Source organism: Heterocephalus glaber, unplaced genomic scaffold, assembly GCF_053883595.1.
Source record: "Heterocephalus glaber isolate CG9 unplaced genomic scaffold, H.glaber_assembly_v1.0 deba00001795, whole genome shotgun sequence".
Lineage (NCBI taxonomy): Eukaryota > Metazoa > Chordata > Mammalia > Rodentia > Bathyergidae > Heterocephalus > Heterocephalus glaber.
The window spans coordinates 1931743-1947952 of NW_028258476.1; the positions used below are offsets into that span (position 1 = coordinate 1931743).

Consider the following 16210-nt stretch of genomic DNA (forward strand, 5'->3'; position numbering starts at 1 on the left):
CGGAGTTAAAATGAGTAGTAGTTCACGCCTGGAATCCCACTCTGGAAGGCTGAGGCAGGAGGGTGTCCTTTGTTCACCCTAACCTTGCATCATCCTCTGGACTCGGCACATCTGGCAGGGCTCTCTTCCCTCCCAGGGCCAGCCACGTGCCTCAGGTGCCTTCCTTGCCCCCTGCCTCCCTCCTACATCGGACTTGGAACCTGTACAGCCTAACAGTCCCACGCCTGTCTCTGCCCTCCTCTCCTGGGCGGCCCCGGTGCCACACCTCACCTTGCTGTGGTAACTGCTGGCCACCCCACCCCAGTCTCCCCACTGGTCTTTCTCAGATGCCAGTCTGGCCAGGTTAAAACCCTTCCCTGGGCCCTACTTCCCCTGGCCACACCCACAGGGCCTTGGGGCCCCTGTTCACAGTCTGGCTCCCAGGTCTCTAACATACCATGAGCCCCTTGGGGCGGGGTCCGTATTAGTCATCTTTGGTTGCTTTCTAACATGCACTGGACACCTACTGCACACCTGGTATGCAACAGTTACCAAATAAATACTGTGGGGCCCAGTGTGGTGGTGCACACCTATAATCCCAGCACTCAGGAGGCTGAGGCAGGAGGATCGCTCTGAGTTCGAGCCCAGTCTGGGCTAGCCAGTGAGACCCTGTCTCAAAAGCATACATAAATCAATACATGCTGTGAAGGAATGGCTGAGAAAACCTGGGCCCAGAGTGGCGAGTGCACACATCCGTGCCCAAGTTCCCACAGCGAGGCCAGCTCCTTCTGCCCACTGCAGTGCTCCAGCCTCTACCCGCAGGATGGGAGAGGGAGGCCACCATCCCCGTGTGATGTGGACAGGCCAGTCCTGCCGTTGCTCCAGTGGGGAAAAGAGGGATGAAGAGAGGCGGCCTCTACCTCTGGACCAGTACCATGCTGCCCTCAAGGCTGGGGGCTGGGACAGGAGGGGAGGAAGACGGGCTCCAGCCAGTGCCCAGCCTCTCCAGGGAAAGCCTGGTGCCCAACAAGGGCTCATCCTTTCCCACTTCCCCAGATCGCTTGGTGCAGAGCTCCTGAAAGTTGGGGTTCTCCCAGGGCCTGCTCTCCATTTCACTTCCCTCTGACCATCTCTCCTTGTGTAACGATGGTGACTCCCAGGCATGGAGGTGACAGCAGGAGGACCAAGCGTTCCAGGCTGGCGGGGGCAACTTAGCAAGACCCTGTTTGAAAATAAAATTAAGAGGACTGGGGGTGAAGCTGGGTGTGGCGGTGCACACCTGTAATCCCAACACTCAAGGAGCTGAGGCAGGAGGATTGCCAGGAGTTCGAGGCCAGCCTGGGCTACATAAGGAGACCCTATCTCAAAAAAAAATTTTTTTTTAAAGCAGAATTTTCATTTATCCCTATTAAATCTCATTTGGTTTATTTTTTCCTGTTCTGTCAAAATCTACACTGGGGATTTAGCTCAGTGGCGCCACACCTGCCTCACAACTGCCTCATTCCCGGTACCAGAAAAAAACAAATCTACCTCTCAGCTTTTGCATAATGTGCAGATTTGAGAGATGTGGCTTCTGTGTTTCTCTCAAGGCTTTGATAGTCAGGGCCAAGGGCAGGATGGGCTCAGGACAGCCCTCAGCTCACTCATGGCGGGCTCTGGGGAGCTGCTGAACTGGGGACAGGGTTCGAGGGCAGCCAAAGGCCTCACAAGAGTCCCAGTAACCTATGCAATGCCCAAGGAAGAGAGTTGCCCAGCCCACCTGGTGCCCATGGAGCCCTGCTGGCACTCAGGAAAGGGCCATGTTTTCCTCGGAGCTTCAAAGAGAGGTTATGGGCCTCAGTCCCAGCAGGCATCAGCTGTAGCAGCTGCTTCTCCAGTCAGAAACATCAGCACCACACTCTCTCCCAGCATCCTGGACCCTCTCTGCCCACTGAGGGCCCCAAAGCTCACCTGGATGGTTCACGACGGCAGGGCCTTTCTTCGATTCATGGCCCCGAATGGTGGTTCTCAGAACAGGCACAAAGCCCTGCGCATACCCGACACCTTTGAGGGAAGCTCAGAACACACATGCAGGAGCAAAGGAAGGTGTTGAACATTACGTGAGACAATGTCAGTTAAATGTTAGAACAATATTTGGCACTGCACATAGTGGTGCACACCTGTAATCCCAGCACTCTGGGAGGCTGAGGCCGGAGGATCACGAGTTAAAATCCAGCTGGGGCAACTTAGAGACCTACAGAGACACTGTCTCATAGAGGGTTGGGAATGTAGCTCAGTGCAAAAGTCCCAGGTTCAAGGGCCAGGGATTTAGCTCAGTGGCACCATACCTGCCTTGCAAGCGCAAGGTCCTGAGTTTGATCCCAGGTAGCAAAAAAAAAAAAAAAAAAAGAGAGAGAGAGAAAAAAGTCCCAGGTTCAGTCCCTAATAGTGAAGGGAAAAATTGGTGCTCAAGGTATGCACCTGTAAGCTGAGAGGCGGAGGCAGGAATATTGCAATTTGGAACTCAACCTGAGCAACTCAGCGAGACCCTGCCTCAAAATACAAATAAGCAAAAACAAAGCAAATAGGGAAAAGGGCTCGGCTTCACGCTTCAGGCGTCTTCCTCGGCTGGATCGGATTTGTGTGCCACCAGGCGGCGCCCTCTGTCCCCAAATCCCTCACTTGGATGGGTGTGGCGCCCCTCCCTGGCCTCGGAGAACTAATTTCGGTTTTTTGTGGGGTGGGGTGGTGGCATTGAAGCCCCAGGCCGGCATCAAGGTGAACGAGCCCTCCGCAGTGCGCTGCAGCCCGACCCGGGAGTGCTTCCTGGGGCGCACGGGACGCTCCTCCGTCACGGGGAGGAAGCCAGGAGGGAGGGAGGGAGACGGGCAGTCGTGGGTCGGCGGTCTTCCCGTCTCCCCCTTCCGGGGGAGCCCAGGCCGCGGGAGCTGGTGAGCGCACACGCGCTGGGTCCCCACCACTTTGTCCTCCCCACCGCCCAGGTACTCCCCTGCCGTCCCTGCGGGGCTGCCCCTCCAGGGTGCGCATTTGCTATTTACAAAAAAGCCCGTGCTTTCATCGCCCCCATTTTGTGGGTGGGGAAACTAAGTCTCAGACAATTCTGTGTAACTGAGACTCCCACAGCCCACCCCGTCCAGTTCTGTTTTTGTTTTTGTTTTTGTACTGGGGATTGAATCCAGAGCCTTCACACTGAGCTACATTCCCAGACCCTAGACCCCTTTCTTGAGACAGGGTCTCCCTAAATTGCGCAGGCTGGGCTGCTACTTGTGATCCTCCTGCCTCAGCCTCCTGAGTACAGGATCACAGGCGTGCGCCGCCACGCCCGGCTGCATCCTATGGTTTAGCGGGCTCCGACCCTTCCCCGGTTCCGCTCTCCTGCCCTCGGGGGACCCAGACGCGGACCGGCACCATCCTACGCTCTAAGGGGTTAAGCCTGGGCCCGCCCCTCGCCGGCCGGCTGGCGGGAGTATAAGTAGCCTCGCTCCGACCAGGGCTCAGACACTCGGCTGCTCCCTCTGCCTCGAGCTCCTGCTCGTGCTGTCTCCGCTCCGCCGTTCGAGCGCTGAGGTCCTCCGCCTCCTCCCGGCGCCCGCGTTCGTCCGCCTTGGTGACCGACGAGCAGCATGGACGGCTGCGCGGGGGAGGAGTCCTTCCAGCTGTGGGAGCTCAACCGGCGCCTGGAGGCCTACCTGGGCCGGGTCAAGGCGCTGGAGGAGCAGAACGCGCGGCTGAGCGTGGAGCTCGGGGGCCTCCGCGCGCGCTCCGGTGACGCCTCCTGGCGGGCCCGCGCCGACGGCGAGCTGGCGGCCCTGCGCGCCCTCGTTGATCAGCGCTGGCGGGAGAAGCACGCGGCCGAGGTGCAGCGTGACAGCCTGGTGGACGAGCTGGAGAGGGTGGCGGGCCGGTGCCAACAGCTGCGGACAGCCCGGGAGCGCTCGGTCGAGGAGGCTGCGCGCGGCCGGCGCGCCGTGGAGGCCGAGCAGCGCGCCCGGGACTGGCTGAGCGAGCAGGCAGCCGAGCTGGAGCGCGAGCTGGAGGCGCTGCGCGCGGCGCACGAGGAGGAGCGCGCCGGCCTGCACGCGCAGGTGGCCTGCGTCCCCCACCGCCCCGCGCCACCCCGCGGGCCCCCGGCGCCGGGCCCCGAGGTGGAGGAGCTGGCCCGGCGGCTGGGGGAGGTGTGGCGCGGGGCCGTGCGCGGCTACCAGGACCGCGTGGCACACCTGGAGGCGTCGCTGGGCCAGGCCCGCGAGCGGCTGGGGTGCGCGCTGCAGGGGGCCCGGGAGGGTCGCTTGGAGCTGCTGCAGCTCCGCGCCGAGCACGGCGGCCTCCAGGAGCGCAGGGCGGCGCTGGAGCAGAGGCTGGAGGGCCGCTGGGAGGAGCGGCTACGGACCACTGAAAAGTTCCAGGTGAGGACGCGGCGGGCCTGGGTGCGACCGGGCGCCAGGAGCCTTTCTGAGAAGGGACTTTCCACCCGGAGCCGCTGCTCAGAGCGCCCACCACCGGCGCCCCAGCCCCGGACTTTCGCACCTGGTGCTGCTGCCCGTCCTGAAAGTCCCGACCCTCCCGAGGAGGCCAGGCCGCAGTCCCCTAGAACTGCTCGGCACTTGCTCCTGCAGTGCCCGGCCACTCCGAGTCCCCAGGTCCCTACAGCTGTCCTCTGAGAGGAGTGGCCCAGCCCCTGGCCGGGTCTCGGCTTCACGGTCTCTGGAGCATGGCTCAGAGGCTCGGGACCGATGCTCTCCTTCACACTGTGCAGACGGGACCCACAGCTGAGGAAACAGCTTCTTGCCGGGGCCCCTCCCCACCCCCTCCTTAAGGAAGATTCCAGAAAGGGGGGGGTGAGGAGACAGCGATGGGACTCGGCTGTTGGGCTTCCTGCTCTTGACTAATCGTTTTTCCTTCTGCTTCCACTTTCTCCCTCTCCTCTCTGCAACCCGGCTCCTCTCCCTTTGCCTCCCCCTTCCTGTGGGAGCTGAATTCTCAGCAGCATGTGTGACTGTTTAGTCAGCGTCCCAAGGAGCAGCCAGGCAGCGTGGGAGAGGGCTGGGGCGGGGGGCACTCATCTGGGGACCCGGCAGAGGCTCCTTGCATGGGAAGGGTCAGGAAAGCAGGCAGCGGGCAGTGAGGGGTGGGACACCCCGCCTGGGAGGGCTCCCCCGGCCCATTGACTGATTGTCTTGCTCCTCAGCTGGCCGTGGAGGCCCTGGAGCAGGAGAAGCAGGGCCTGCAGAGCCAAATCGCCCAAGTCCTGGAGGGCCGGCAGCAGCTGGCGCACCTCAAGATGTCCCTCAGCCTGGAGGTGGCCACGTACAGGTAAGGCGTGAGGCCTCCCACACACACGTGGGGGACACAGGCATAGGTCCTGTGGCTCGAAGCTGGTCGCTTCCTCACAAGGACACGGCTCACCCGTGCCCAAGCACCTGCAGTCTGTGTGGACACCTTCGGGTGAGGACCGTGGGCCGTCTTCGAGGCTGGGCGACCATGCTGGGGTGGGTGGCCATCGACTTGCCACCTGGCCTGGCCACCGCCATGGCGAGGGGAAGAGCTGTGACTTCCACAGCCGGGGCTAACCTCACGTCGTGGAGCCCGACTCCTCTCCAGACTCCTCTCCTCTCCGGCTCACTGGCTGCCTTTCCCGCTGCTTCTCACTGGCTGCGCGGCCCAGCAAAGTCCTCTCTCCTCTGGGACCCTGGCCCAGCAAGGGAGCCCAGGGCAGGGGCTTTGCAGCTCCAAGGGTCGGGCCCAGTCCATCAGGTCACAGACAGCGCTGTGGCAGGACCTGCTTAGGAGCGGCCCCTCCCCAAGACTCCTGCAGAAAAGGCAGGGGCACAGGAACCAAAGACCTCCAACCCCATAGGGCCTCAGGAGGCAGAGTGCCCAAGATCCGAGATCTGTCAGGGTGGTGACCCCAGTCAAACCAGGCGGGAGGGGGGAGGCCCTGGGCAGGCCCAGAGGAATGTCACCACTGGGCTGTGTGGCCTGAAAAAGGATTCAGAGGGGGGCGGTGAATTCATTTGCTTTTGTCTGTCACCAGCTCTGGGGCCCTGGGGGAAGCGGAGGGGCCATCCCATGGGAACAGCCTGAGAATTCCCACTTCCCTAGAGCCCCTGGCCTCAGACCCTCCAGATGGCGGTGTGGACAAAGGCAGTGATTAGCATGAGAATCGGCCCCTGCGGGAGGATGAGGTCATGAGGCTGGGGGAGGAGAGGCCTGAGCCGTGTGGGCTGCCTGGGAATCACCCGCAGTGTCTATGTGTCTGTGGGTCCTGTGGCGGGGACTCTAGCTCGGGCGTGGGGTGAAGCTCTGAGCTCGCCCCCGCTGGCCCGGGAAGAAGGATGACCCAGCTGTGCCCCCTCCTCCCCAGGACCCTGCTGGAGGCTGAGAACTCTCGGTTGCAGACCCCTGGCGTCAGTTCCAAGGCTTCTCTCAGCTTCCAGGGTAAGAGGCAGGGCCCAGTGCCTCTGAAACTACCTCTTCGCTCTTCTTACTGCCAGGCCTTTCCGGAGAGGCCCCACCTAAGTCTTAACTCCTCGGCCCCCAACAGCACTGTGCATGCTCTCAGGCCAGGCTGTGGGGAACCAGGGCGGCAGCTCTGGACAGGCTTGCAGGAAGTGAGTGCTGCTCTGTCCCCCAACTCCCAGCCCAGCACCCCTGACATTGTCTCTTCCTTCTCTGCCTTTCCAGATCCCAAGCTGGAGCTGCATTTCTCTGGGACCCCGGAGGGCCAGCATCTGGGACCTGTCCTCAGCCCAACTTCCCTCCCCTCCCCCTTGGCTAACACCCTCCAGACACCTGTGCCAGCCTTTCTGAGGAGCCAGGAATTCCTCCAGGCTCATACCCCCACCTTGGCCAGCACCCCTATCCCAGCCGCACCTCAGGCTCCCCATCCTGCTGCGAATGCAGAGGTCAGAGCCCAGGATGCCCCTCACTCCTTGGTACCACCACAGGATGGGAGGCAACAGGCTCCAGAGCCACTGTGGGCTGAAGCCCAGGCAGCAGTCCCTGCCGACATCCTTCCAGGACCCGAGGAGCCAGGTGGCAAGCAGCAAGAGGCCAGTCCAGGCCAGTCCCCTGAGGGCCAGGCCTCCCTGGCCCCACCCCTCAGCCCTGACCACCCCAGTTCAGAGACAAAAGATGGAGAACGCAGTGGGTCTGGAGCATCCAGCAGATTCCAGGAGGGAGGTAAACGGCCAACCTGGGGACTGGTAGAGAAAGAAGCAGCCATAGAGGACCAAGTAGTAAGCAGCTTGCAGCAGCAAATATGGCAAGAAGGAGGGGAACTGGATGTGAAGGAAATCCAGGACTCACAGGATCCTCAGGAAAGAGAAACCCTGAAGGCCCTGGGGGAGGAGATTCGAAAGTCCCTGATGCCTCTGGAGAACCAGAGCCACGAGGCCCTAGAGAAAGATCAAGAATCTCTGAGGTCTTTAGAAAAAGAGAACCTAGAAACACTAAAAATTCTGAAAAAAGAAAATCAAGAGGTATTGAGGTCTTTAGGAGAAAAAGACATGGAAATAGAGAGACTGGTAGAAAAGGAAGTCACTGAATTACCCCAGCCTGCAGGAAAAGAGGACTCACAGACATTGCAATCCCTGGAAGGGGAGAACCAAGAACTGATAATATCTCTTGAAGGTAATCTGGAGACAGTTTCATTTCCAGGAAAAGGAAATCAAGAACTAGTGAGGTCCCTAGAAGAAAACTTAGAAAAGTCCCTGAGAACTCCGGAAAAGGAGACCCAAAAGCCACTGAGATCTCAAGAAGCAGAGGATCAGAAGATGTGGAAATCTCTACCGAAAGAGAATTGGGAATCTCTGAGGTCTCTTGAAGATGAGTCCCAGGAGACCTTTAAACTTCTAGAAGATAATCAAGAGCCGCTGACCTCTTTAGAAGAGAATGAGAAGATTGTGAGACCTTTAGAAAAAGAGAAACAGGAGTTACTGACATCTCTAGAAGAAGAGGACGAGAAAGTTGTGAGAATGCTAGAAAAAGAGGATCAGGAGGCACTAAGGTCTCTAGAAGCAGATCAAAGGAATGTGCGGTCTCTAGAAGAAGCAGATCAAAGGAATGTGCGGTCTCTAGAAGAAGCAGATCAAAAGAATGTGAGAGCTCTAGAAAAAGAGAACCAGGAACCACTAGGGTCTTTAGAAGATGAGACCATGAGACCTCTAGAAAAAGAGGATCCAGATCCACTGAGAACTCTAGAAGAGGACCAGAAGAATGTGAGGTCTCTAGAAAAAGAGAACCAGGAACCATTGGGATCTCTAGAAGAAGAGGATCAAGAGACTGTGAGACCTCCAGAAAAAGAGGACCAGGAGCTACGGAGGGCTCTAGAAGAAGACGAGAAGACATTGAAAACTCTTGAAAAAGAGACTCAACAGTCACTGAGGGCTCTAGGGGAAGAAGGCCAGATGACATTAAGACTTGTAGAAAAAGTGAATCCAGAGCCCCTGGAATCTCTTGGAAACGAACAGGAGGTAGTTGAGTCTCTTGAAAAAGAGAATCGAGAGTTATTCAAGTCTCTGAAAGCTGAGAGTACAGAGGCAGTGAGATCTTCAGAAACTCAGAACCCAGAGCCACTGCAGTCTACAGAAGAGGACCTGGAAATGCTGACATCTCTAGAAGCTCAAGAGTCACTGTGGTCTCTAGAAGAAACGAATAGAGAGACAGTGAAAAGTTTAGAAAAGGAAATTCTAGAAACAATGGGGTCTGTGGAAGAGAACCAAGAAACACTGAGACCCCTGGGAGAGTGGAACCTAGAGAACTTGAGATCTCCAGGAGAAGCAGGGAAGGAAGGTCGCGAAGGTCTGGAGGAAGAAGAGAGGCAGTTGGAAGAGAGTCAAGAGTCACTGAGGTCTCTGGAAGAAGAGGCGCGGGAGCTGCGTCTGCCTGAAAAGCAGCAGATATGGGAGAAGGACGCAGGAGACCGAGGTCCGGGTCTGGAAGCCCCTTCCAGGGGAGAAGCAGTGGGAGACGAGGAGCAGGACTGGAATGCAGCAGCAGAGGCCTGGAGCCCAGGGAGCCCCGAGCCCCCAGAACAGAGGGGCCCAGCTGCGGGAGACGGTGGGCAGGGGGCCACTGAGGGCCCCCAGGGCCTTGCAGGGCCACAGGAGCGGGAGGCTGCCCAGGGAGTGGCAGAGGTGGGAGAGGTGACAGAGGCCCCTCAGGAAGAGGAGGAGGAGCCCCCAGGGGATGGCCAGGCCTCCCTAGAAGTCACCTGGGGGTCAGAGATGGCCAGGGGCGGCTCTGCTGTGGGAGCAGGGCAGGGACATGAGCAGGAGCCCAGAGGCCTGGAGGTCCCCGTGCCACCCCCGGGGGAGGACAGTCTGCACGGGGAGCGTGCTCGGGGCTTGGGAGGGCCTGGGCAGGGCCGCACGGAGGCAGTACTCCCCAGCAGCAGCGGGGACCCTGGGGAGCACCCCAAGGACTGGGGAGAGTGGGGGCCCGAGGCCCCTGTGGGAGCAGAGGGGGTGTCCCCTGCTGATGCCCCTCAGCCCAGGCCCTTGGGGATGGAGGAAGACCAGGGTGCACCACTAGTGCTGGGGGCCCCTGGGCCGACTGAGCCCTATGCACCCACCCCGATCCCGGAAGATTCCCCTGGGCCCCAGGTGGCGGGCTGGGGGCTGGAAGGGAGGGCTGAAGCCCTGGGAAAAGAGAGCGAGCAGGAGGAGCTTCCGGAGGGGGAGGGCAGAGCGGAGAGCTTCGAGGCGGACGAGCTCGGGGAGACCCTTCCCGACTCCACTCCCCTGGGCCAGTACCTCAGGTCCCCCTCGTCCCCTGGGTGGGACCAGGCGGAAGAGCAGAGGCCCTCTCCCCAGGGAGAGGGCAGCCAGGAAGGCTGGGATCCTGCTGTCCCAGCCTCCAGGGGCCCCGGGGCAGAGGAGGAGCAGGGCCAGGACTCTGAGCTGTCAGAAGAGTTCGAGGACCTGGAGACAGAGGCCTCCTTGCCTCCTGGGGCCCCCAGGAAGGCGGCAGAACCTCTGGGCCAGGCGGCCCAACTGCTGGAGCCTGCAGCCTGGGACCTGGACAGGGAGTCCGATGGGTTCGCAGATGAAGAGAGCGGGGAGGAGGCCGACGAGGAGCAGGGGCGGGTGCCGGGGGCACAGCGGTGGGGGCCAGGGCCCTCTGGGGGGAGCCTGCAGGTCCTGAGGAGCCCTCGGAGAGGGGGCCCCCTGGCACCCGAAGCCCTGGGCTTCAGTGTCCCCTGGGACGACGGCCTGCAGGGTGCCGCGGCTGACACCCCTGTGACGGCCGTTGACACCGAGTCCCAGGACAGTGCAGAGCCCTCCGAGGAGTCTGACTCTGCCCCCTGGGAGAAGGGGGACCCCAGCGGGGTGGAGGACACAGGCCCAGGGGACAGCCACAGTGTCAATGGGGGCCCCGGCCTGGAGGCGGAGTCCGAGCACACAGGTGGGAGGGTGCTGAACGGGGCCGGGGGGCGGGGGACCCCCTCGCAGGAAGAGGAGGGGGTTCCCCCGAAGACCCCCTGGGCCGGGGCTCCCCTGCACCTGGGCCCCAGCCAGTTCCTGAAGTTCACTCCGAGAGAAGGAGATGGAGACTCCTGGTCCTCGGGGGAAGACTAGCCCAGGCTCCCAAGACCACCCCTCAGCTGGCACCCTAATTTATGACCTCTGCACCCCGGTTTCCTCTGAGAGGGAGAGTCCCTCCCGGCTGGCTAAGGCGGCGTCGTATGGCGAAGGAGCTGCTCCAAGGAGGGAGGCTCTGGGACAGAACCTGGGAGCCTGCCTGGGGACACCACGGAGGCTAACGCAGCAGAGCCCCTGTAGTGCTCGCCCCTTTCCTCCCTGCCTCTGCTCCGCCGCTGGGGAAGGTGCGCCCGGCGCCCTAACCCCGTCTGGCTCCTCCCCCCGAGTAAAGTCTCCACCTGTGTAGAAGTCTGGACTCTTCCTTCCTGCGCTCGACTCAGGGCCGTCCTGGTCCTCGGGCTGGCACTGGGGCAGAGCGGGGAGGTGGGGTCTGGCGTGGGAGGGGCTGCCCCGGGGGACGAGGCGGCCTGGGGGGCCGTCCAGGTGACCTCAGTGCCCGCGGAAGGGCCGGAAGCTGTGCCTGTCATCTGCCCGCTGCACTGATTACAGGACCAGGCTTCGGGCCACCCCACCCTCGGATGGCCTCGCCGTGTCGCCAGCATAATAAGCCCCCTGGTCCCCAAACCCAAACAGTTGTCTGGCTTGTGCCCACTGGCTGAGGCCATGGGGGTCCAGGTCAGAGAGGGGTCCGGCTGCGTGGCCTCAGGTAAGCCTGTAACCTCTCTGGGCTCCCGGACGGACAGGAGAGCAGGGAGGAGGGCCGCCCCCAGGCAGTGGCGGCAAACCTGTGGCCTGCGTGTTGCTTGCTCTTTTTAAGACAAGACATTTGGCGTGTGCTTCCGTATTCAGTGCTGGTGGGTGAGTGGGTTTGGGCTGCAGTCTGGGCGCTCCTCTCACAGGTTCGCCCTCACTGTTGGGGGCTCAGATCTGCAGCGGGACCTTCCCAGGCTTCAGCCCGAGCCGGGAGCAGGGAGCTGAGAGCCAGAGTTGGGGTCCCAGCAGGAGGCCGTTAGACCCAGGGTTCCCCTCCGCCCCCACTTCCCGGGGGGTCTGGGCCCTGTGAAGGGCAGGGTGGGGGCCAGAGGGCTCGAGGTCAGGACACCCCCTTCCGCTCAGCAGAGCAGGCGGGGCTGGTGACCCCTAGACGACAGGGCGGGAGCTCTGCCTGTGGGCGGAGGCGGCATGGGGCGCCTCGCCCCGCCCAGCCCTTGGGGTCCGGATCCTGTCTGCCCCACCCCACCCTTCTGGCCGCCGAGCCTCCGCTCTCCCCGCTCCTGCCCACTGCTGACAAGGCTCTCTCTGATCCGCCGGACTTCACGGCCCCGGGCCTGTAAGGCCCAGTCCTGGCCCCTCTGAAGGGATGGAAGCACCGGCCTTGGGCGCCCGAGCCCCCTGGCCCTCCCCGGGCTGGTTGACCTCCTGCCTCGCACAGAGCCAGGCCCCTGCGGCGTTACCCAAACTGGCCACTGCTGGCAGCACCCAAAGGGGGAGGGAAGTGAGCAGGACAGAAGGGGGACTTGGGAAAACTTTTTTGGGGTACTGGGGATTGAACCCAGAGTTTTGTTTTGCTTTTTTCCTTTTTTGGTACCAGAAATCAAACTTGGGCCCTTGCGCTTTCCAGGCAGGCACTGCGCCACTGAGCTACATCCCAAGCCCTTTTTATTTATGTACATATTTTATTTTGAGACAGGGTCTCACTAAGTTGCCAAGTTGTCCAGGCTAGGCTCAAACCTGTGACCCTCCTGTCTCAGCCTCCCAGAGTGCTGGAATTACAGGCCTGTGCCACAACCCAGGCTCTGGAGCAAGGATGTTCTTCTCTCTCTTTTTTTTTTTTCTTTTGGTACTGGGGATTGAACTCCGGACCTTGCGCTTGCAAGGCAGGCGGCAAAACCCCTGAGCTAAATCCCCAGCCTGAGGCAAGGATGTTCTTAAAGTCTGTACAGTAGATGTGGCCTCCTTGGAAATGATGAACCGTCCATGCAGCAAGGGAAGGTTGGACAGTGACGGGAACATTCCTACCTGTGATAAGAGAAGCCACTGTCATTTTCCAACAGCTTTTTTTTTTTTTAAAAAAAAAAAAAGACGGGTCTCACTATGTAGTTCAGGTTGACCTTGAATTCATGGTGATCCTTCTGCCTCATCCTCCAGAATGTTGGGATTACAGGCACGTTGGGGTCACAGGTGTGCGCCACCCCACCCAGCCCTCCAACAGCTATTTACTGAGCATCTACTATGTGTCATGGGAATCCACAGACAAATAACAAGATTTCTTGCACAGGAAGCGTTACTTACTGACTGAGCAGGCTTCCAAGTGGAAATCATATTTGAAAACAAGGAAGTGGACAGACTTTGTAGAGCTGGGGAGGGATAGGAGGGGCGGTGGGAGAAGGGAGTGAAGAACATCAGGATAGGTGTGTGTTTGTGCCAGCTCCCACAATGGCTGCGTTTATGTATCACAAACATATGCTGATTTTATTTTATAAAAGGGGGAAAGAGGCCAGGGAAGTGCCCTGAGTTACGGGAGGTGGAGCGGCCCTGACGGTCAGGTCAGGGAGTTTGGGGGTACTGCCCCAGGACCTGAAGGGTGAGGTGCAGTGGCCAGCGGGGAAGGGGGACAGCCCCGGGTCCGGGTCCAAGGGACAGGAGGAAGGCTGGGGGCCGGGAGGAGAGAGAGAGTCAGGGGTGAGCAAGCCTTGTCCTCCTCCAGGAGGGGTGGGGCCTCCAAGGCTGTGCGGAGGCGAGGGCAGGTTTCCCACAAAACCCCCTCCTGCTGCTGCTGCCTGAGGGCCGACTGGATTGGCTCGAGGCCTAGAGAGGGGCCCAGGGGCCCAGGCACAGGGCAGCAGGGTCTCAGGACTCGGGAGCCGCTGTGGGCGGTGAGGGCAAAGGGCAGCAGAGTCCAGGCTGCCCCTTTCTGAGAGGAAGCATCCAGCAGGAAATTGTGCCCTCCCTGAGGAGGTGCAGATGGGATTTGGAGCCCAGGAGAGAGGGCCAGGTTGGAGACAAGAGTCTGAGTTAGCTGGGAGTGGTGGTGCATGCCTGCGATCCCAGTACCCTGGGAGGCGGATGCAGGAGGATCGCAAGTCCCAGCCCAGTTGGGCAATTTAGTAATCCTGTCTCAAAATCAATAAAAGGCTGAGGTTGTAGCTCAGTACAAAGGTCTTGGGTTCAATCTCTGACACCAGGGGGAAGAGTTGGCCAGAGATCCCCCCCAAGAGAGCACAGGGGCGGAGGAGGCACCGGGACAGGACCTCCCAACCAAGGGACATGGGGACAGGAGCTGGAGAAGGGTCCCCCAGCGCTGGAGGACGGGGCTGGGAGTCTGTAGGCAGAGAGCTCTGGGAAAGAGAAACCTGGTCCAGGTCACAGACACAGAACGAGGGGGTGGGTGGATGAATGAGTGAACGGCCGGGGAGGGGACAGACGCGCTTCTGGGTGTGTCCGGGAGGGAAGGAGCAGGGAGAGGGAAGACAGCACCCCCTGCTTAGAGGACAAGAGAGGTTATTCTGGGGCCTCTCTGGGTAAATATAGCCCCAGAATGGGGCGGACGCAGGGCAGGGGGCCCGGGGTGGCTTCCTCGGTTTGTTTGGGGCTCTTCCTTATAAGGCTCGTGGCCAAGCTGCGCAGCGGGTGAGGTCAGAGGCTGAGCTCTCCCTTCAGCCGCCGCTGCTGTCCCTGTCGCCTGCTGCGGCCAGAGCCCGGGGGAAATTGGAGCCCACTCTGGCCTCCTGCCAAGGCTGCGCTCAGAGACAGGCTCTTAAAGGCCCCAGGCCCAGCCCGGCTCGGGCTTCCCGCAGGGTCCCCCACCTTCGTAGAGCTGGGGTGGATTGGTCTGGAGCTGAAGAGAGTCGTCCCTGGCTCCCGAAAGGCCTACTCCCCGAAGCCCTCCCCGGCCACCCCATGGGAGCCAGCTGCTGTCCTTGACCCCTCGGTGTCACAGCTGCTGCCAGCAACGCCATCCTGCTGAGGCAGGGATGAGGAATGTGATTTAATTTTGGTTGGAATGTGCCCTCAGGGCTGCCTACGGAAAGGGGGTCACAGGGAGCCCCCTCCCACCCCACAGGAGGGCTTGGTCCCAGGACAGCTGGTACCAAGTCGGGGAAGTGAGACGCAGGGACTTGGGGAGGTGGGAAAGGCGTGAGTGATGCCCCGAGCTGAGCCTGAGCCGGAGCTGGCCTGGGGAGGCAGGACAGGCCTCGGAAGCCGGCTGCTGAGCCAGGGAGGGGCAGCAGGCTCAGTGCCCACCCCAGGACAGCAGGGTCTCGGGTGAGGCCCGCAGGGTCTGTGCTAGGAGCGGGGAAGCCCGCCCTGTTGTCTCTCCCCACTGGCCTCCCGGCTTCCTCCACCCAGGGCCCCTTCCGTCCCCAAGCCCTGCCCTCCCAGGGCTCCAGTGCAGCTGTCTCTACAACCCAGGTCCTGGAGCCCCCTTCTGCCCCCCAGCCTTCTCTTCAGGCAACCCCACCCCCACCCCGTGACTCAGCTGTGGTCCAGAAATAGCGCCAGGCAGGTGTCAGGAGGCCTCTGTCAGGGACCCCTCCCCGCAGCTGCTCCCCAGGGCCCCAGGAAGGGTGGCCAGAGACTTCGGCTCCAGGACTCTGCCCGTCCACCCACAGGACCTCTCCTGGCAGCCTCACTCAGCACGCTGGACCCCACTCTCCCTCCTGGCTCCCCCTTCTCGCCTACCCTCTGTCTTCCAGGATCCCCTCTTTCCTGGCCCCTTCCCAACTCTGAGTCCCTCCTCTCTCTAGGATTCCTTCCTATTCTAGTCTCCTCATTTGCCAGAAAGTTATGTCACAGTGAACTTCAGCTGGCTTTGATAGGGAAACTGAGGCACAGAAAGCTGTCTCCTGCCCCTAGCGGTCATGTGGGGTCTTATAGATAAGCCAGGGCTCTATGGCTGCCTCCTCCAAATACTCCAGTCTGCATGGCCAGCAGCAGCTCCTATGCTGAGAATCCCTGTAAACACTGGGCGAGGCTTCGATAAACACACAGGCTCAGGCCCCACTCAGACGATGCCCCAGACCCAGCCCGAGTTGCTCCCTCCCGCCTCTGTCTCCCTCTCCTCCCCAGCCCTGTCCTGGTGCTCCATCAGTTCTCCCTTCCCAGGAGGAAGCTGGCTGCTTTGCAGCAGGAGGGGTGCAAGTCAGACCTCAGTAAGGAGGGACGGGGAACGTGCAGGCAGGGAGAGGTGGCCCCCGTCCTCACTCAGCCTGGGGTCTGACTGACTGCACCCCAAGGTCCTCCCCGCTGGGGTCAGGCAGGCGGGCATTTTGGAAAGTCTCTGGGAGCTTCTGTGTCAGGGCGGTGGCGGGGCAGCCAGACAATGGGGCCCTTTCTCTGTTGGGCAGGGCACAGCCCCACAGTCAGGGCCTCAGGGCTGGGACAAAGGCCCCAGTGAGATGGGGTACTGCTGTGGGATTTAGGGGTGTGGGGAGGAATGGGGAGGTGGGCGTGGGTCAGAGCGGCCTGGGGAAATGGGGAATCTCTGGAAGGCCATTTCCAGGCCCGCAGCAATATTCAGGCCTCTGCCCCCAGCCCGGCCAGGGTCTTCCCTCCATCCACACCCCTCCAGCTGGCTCCCACCTCCCTGTCCCCAGGCAGCAGGACGGCTTGCTGGGGGCCCCACTCTGGAGCTGTGGGAAGGTGCTGAGAGGTGAACACACCCACACTTCCAGGGTCTGGCAGGC

At 61.1% G+C, this 16210-nt stretch overlaps 1 protein-coding gene across 1 annotated transcript; it reads left to right on the forward strand.

Moving 5' to 3' along the window:
* The first annotated feature begins 3465 nt into the window (after positions 1 to 3465).
* On the forward strand, positions 3466 to 10871 carry Nes (nestin). The gene is made up of 4 exons (XM_004871233.3): positions 3466 to 4385; positions 5168 to 5292; positions 6344 to 6417; positions 6664 to 10871. Exons 1-4 carry the CDS (start codon positions 3603 to 3605, stop codon positions 10557 to 10559), a joined length of 4878 nt encoding a protein of 1625 aa, XP_004871290.2. The 5' UTR covers positions 3466 to 3602; the 3' UTR covers positions 10560 to 10871.
* The last annotated feature ends 5339 nt before the right edge of the window (positions 10872 to 16210 follow it).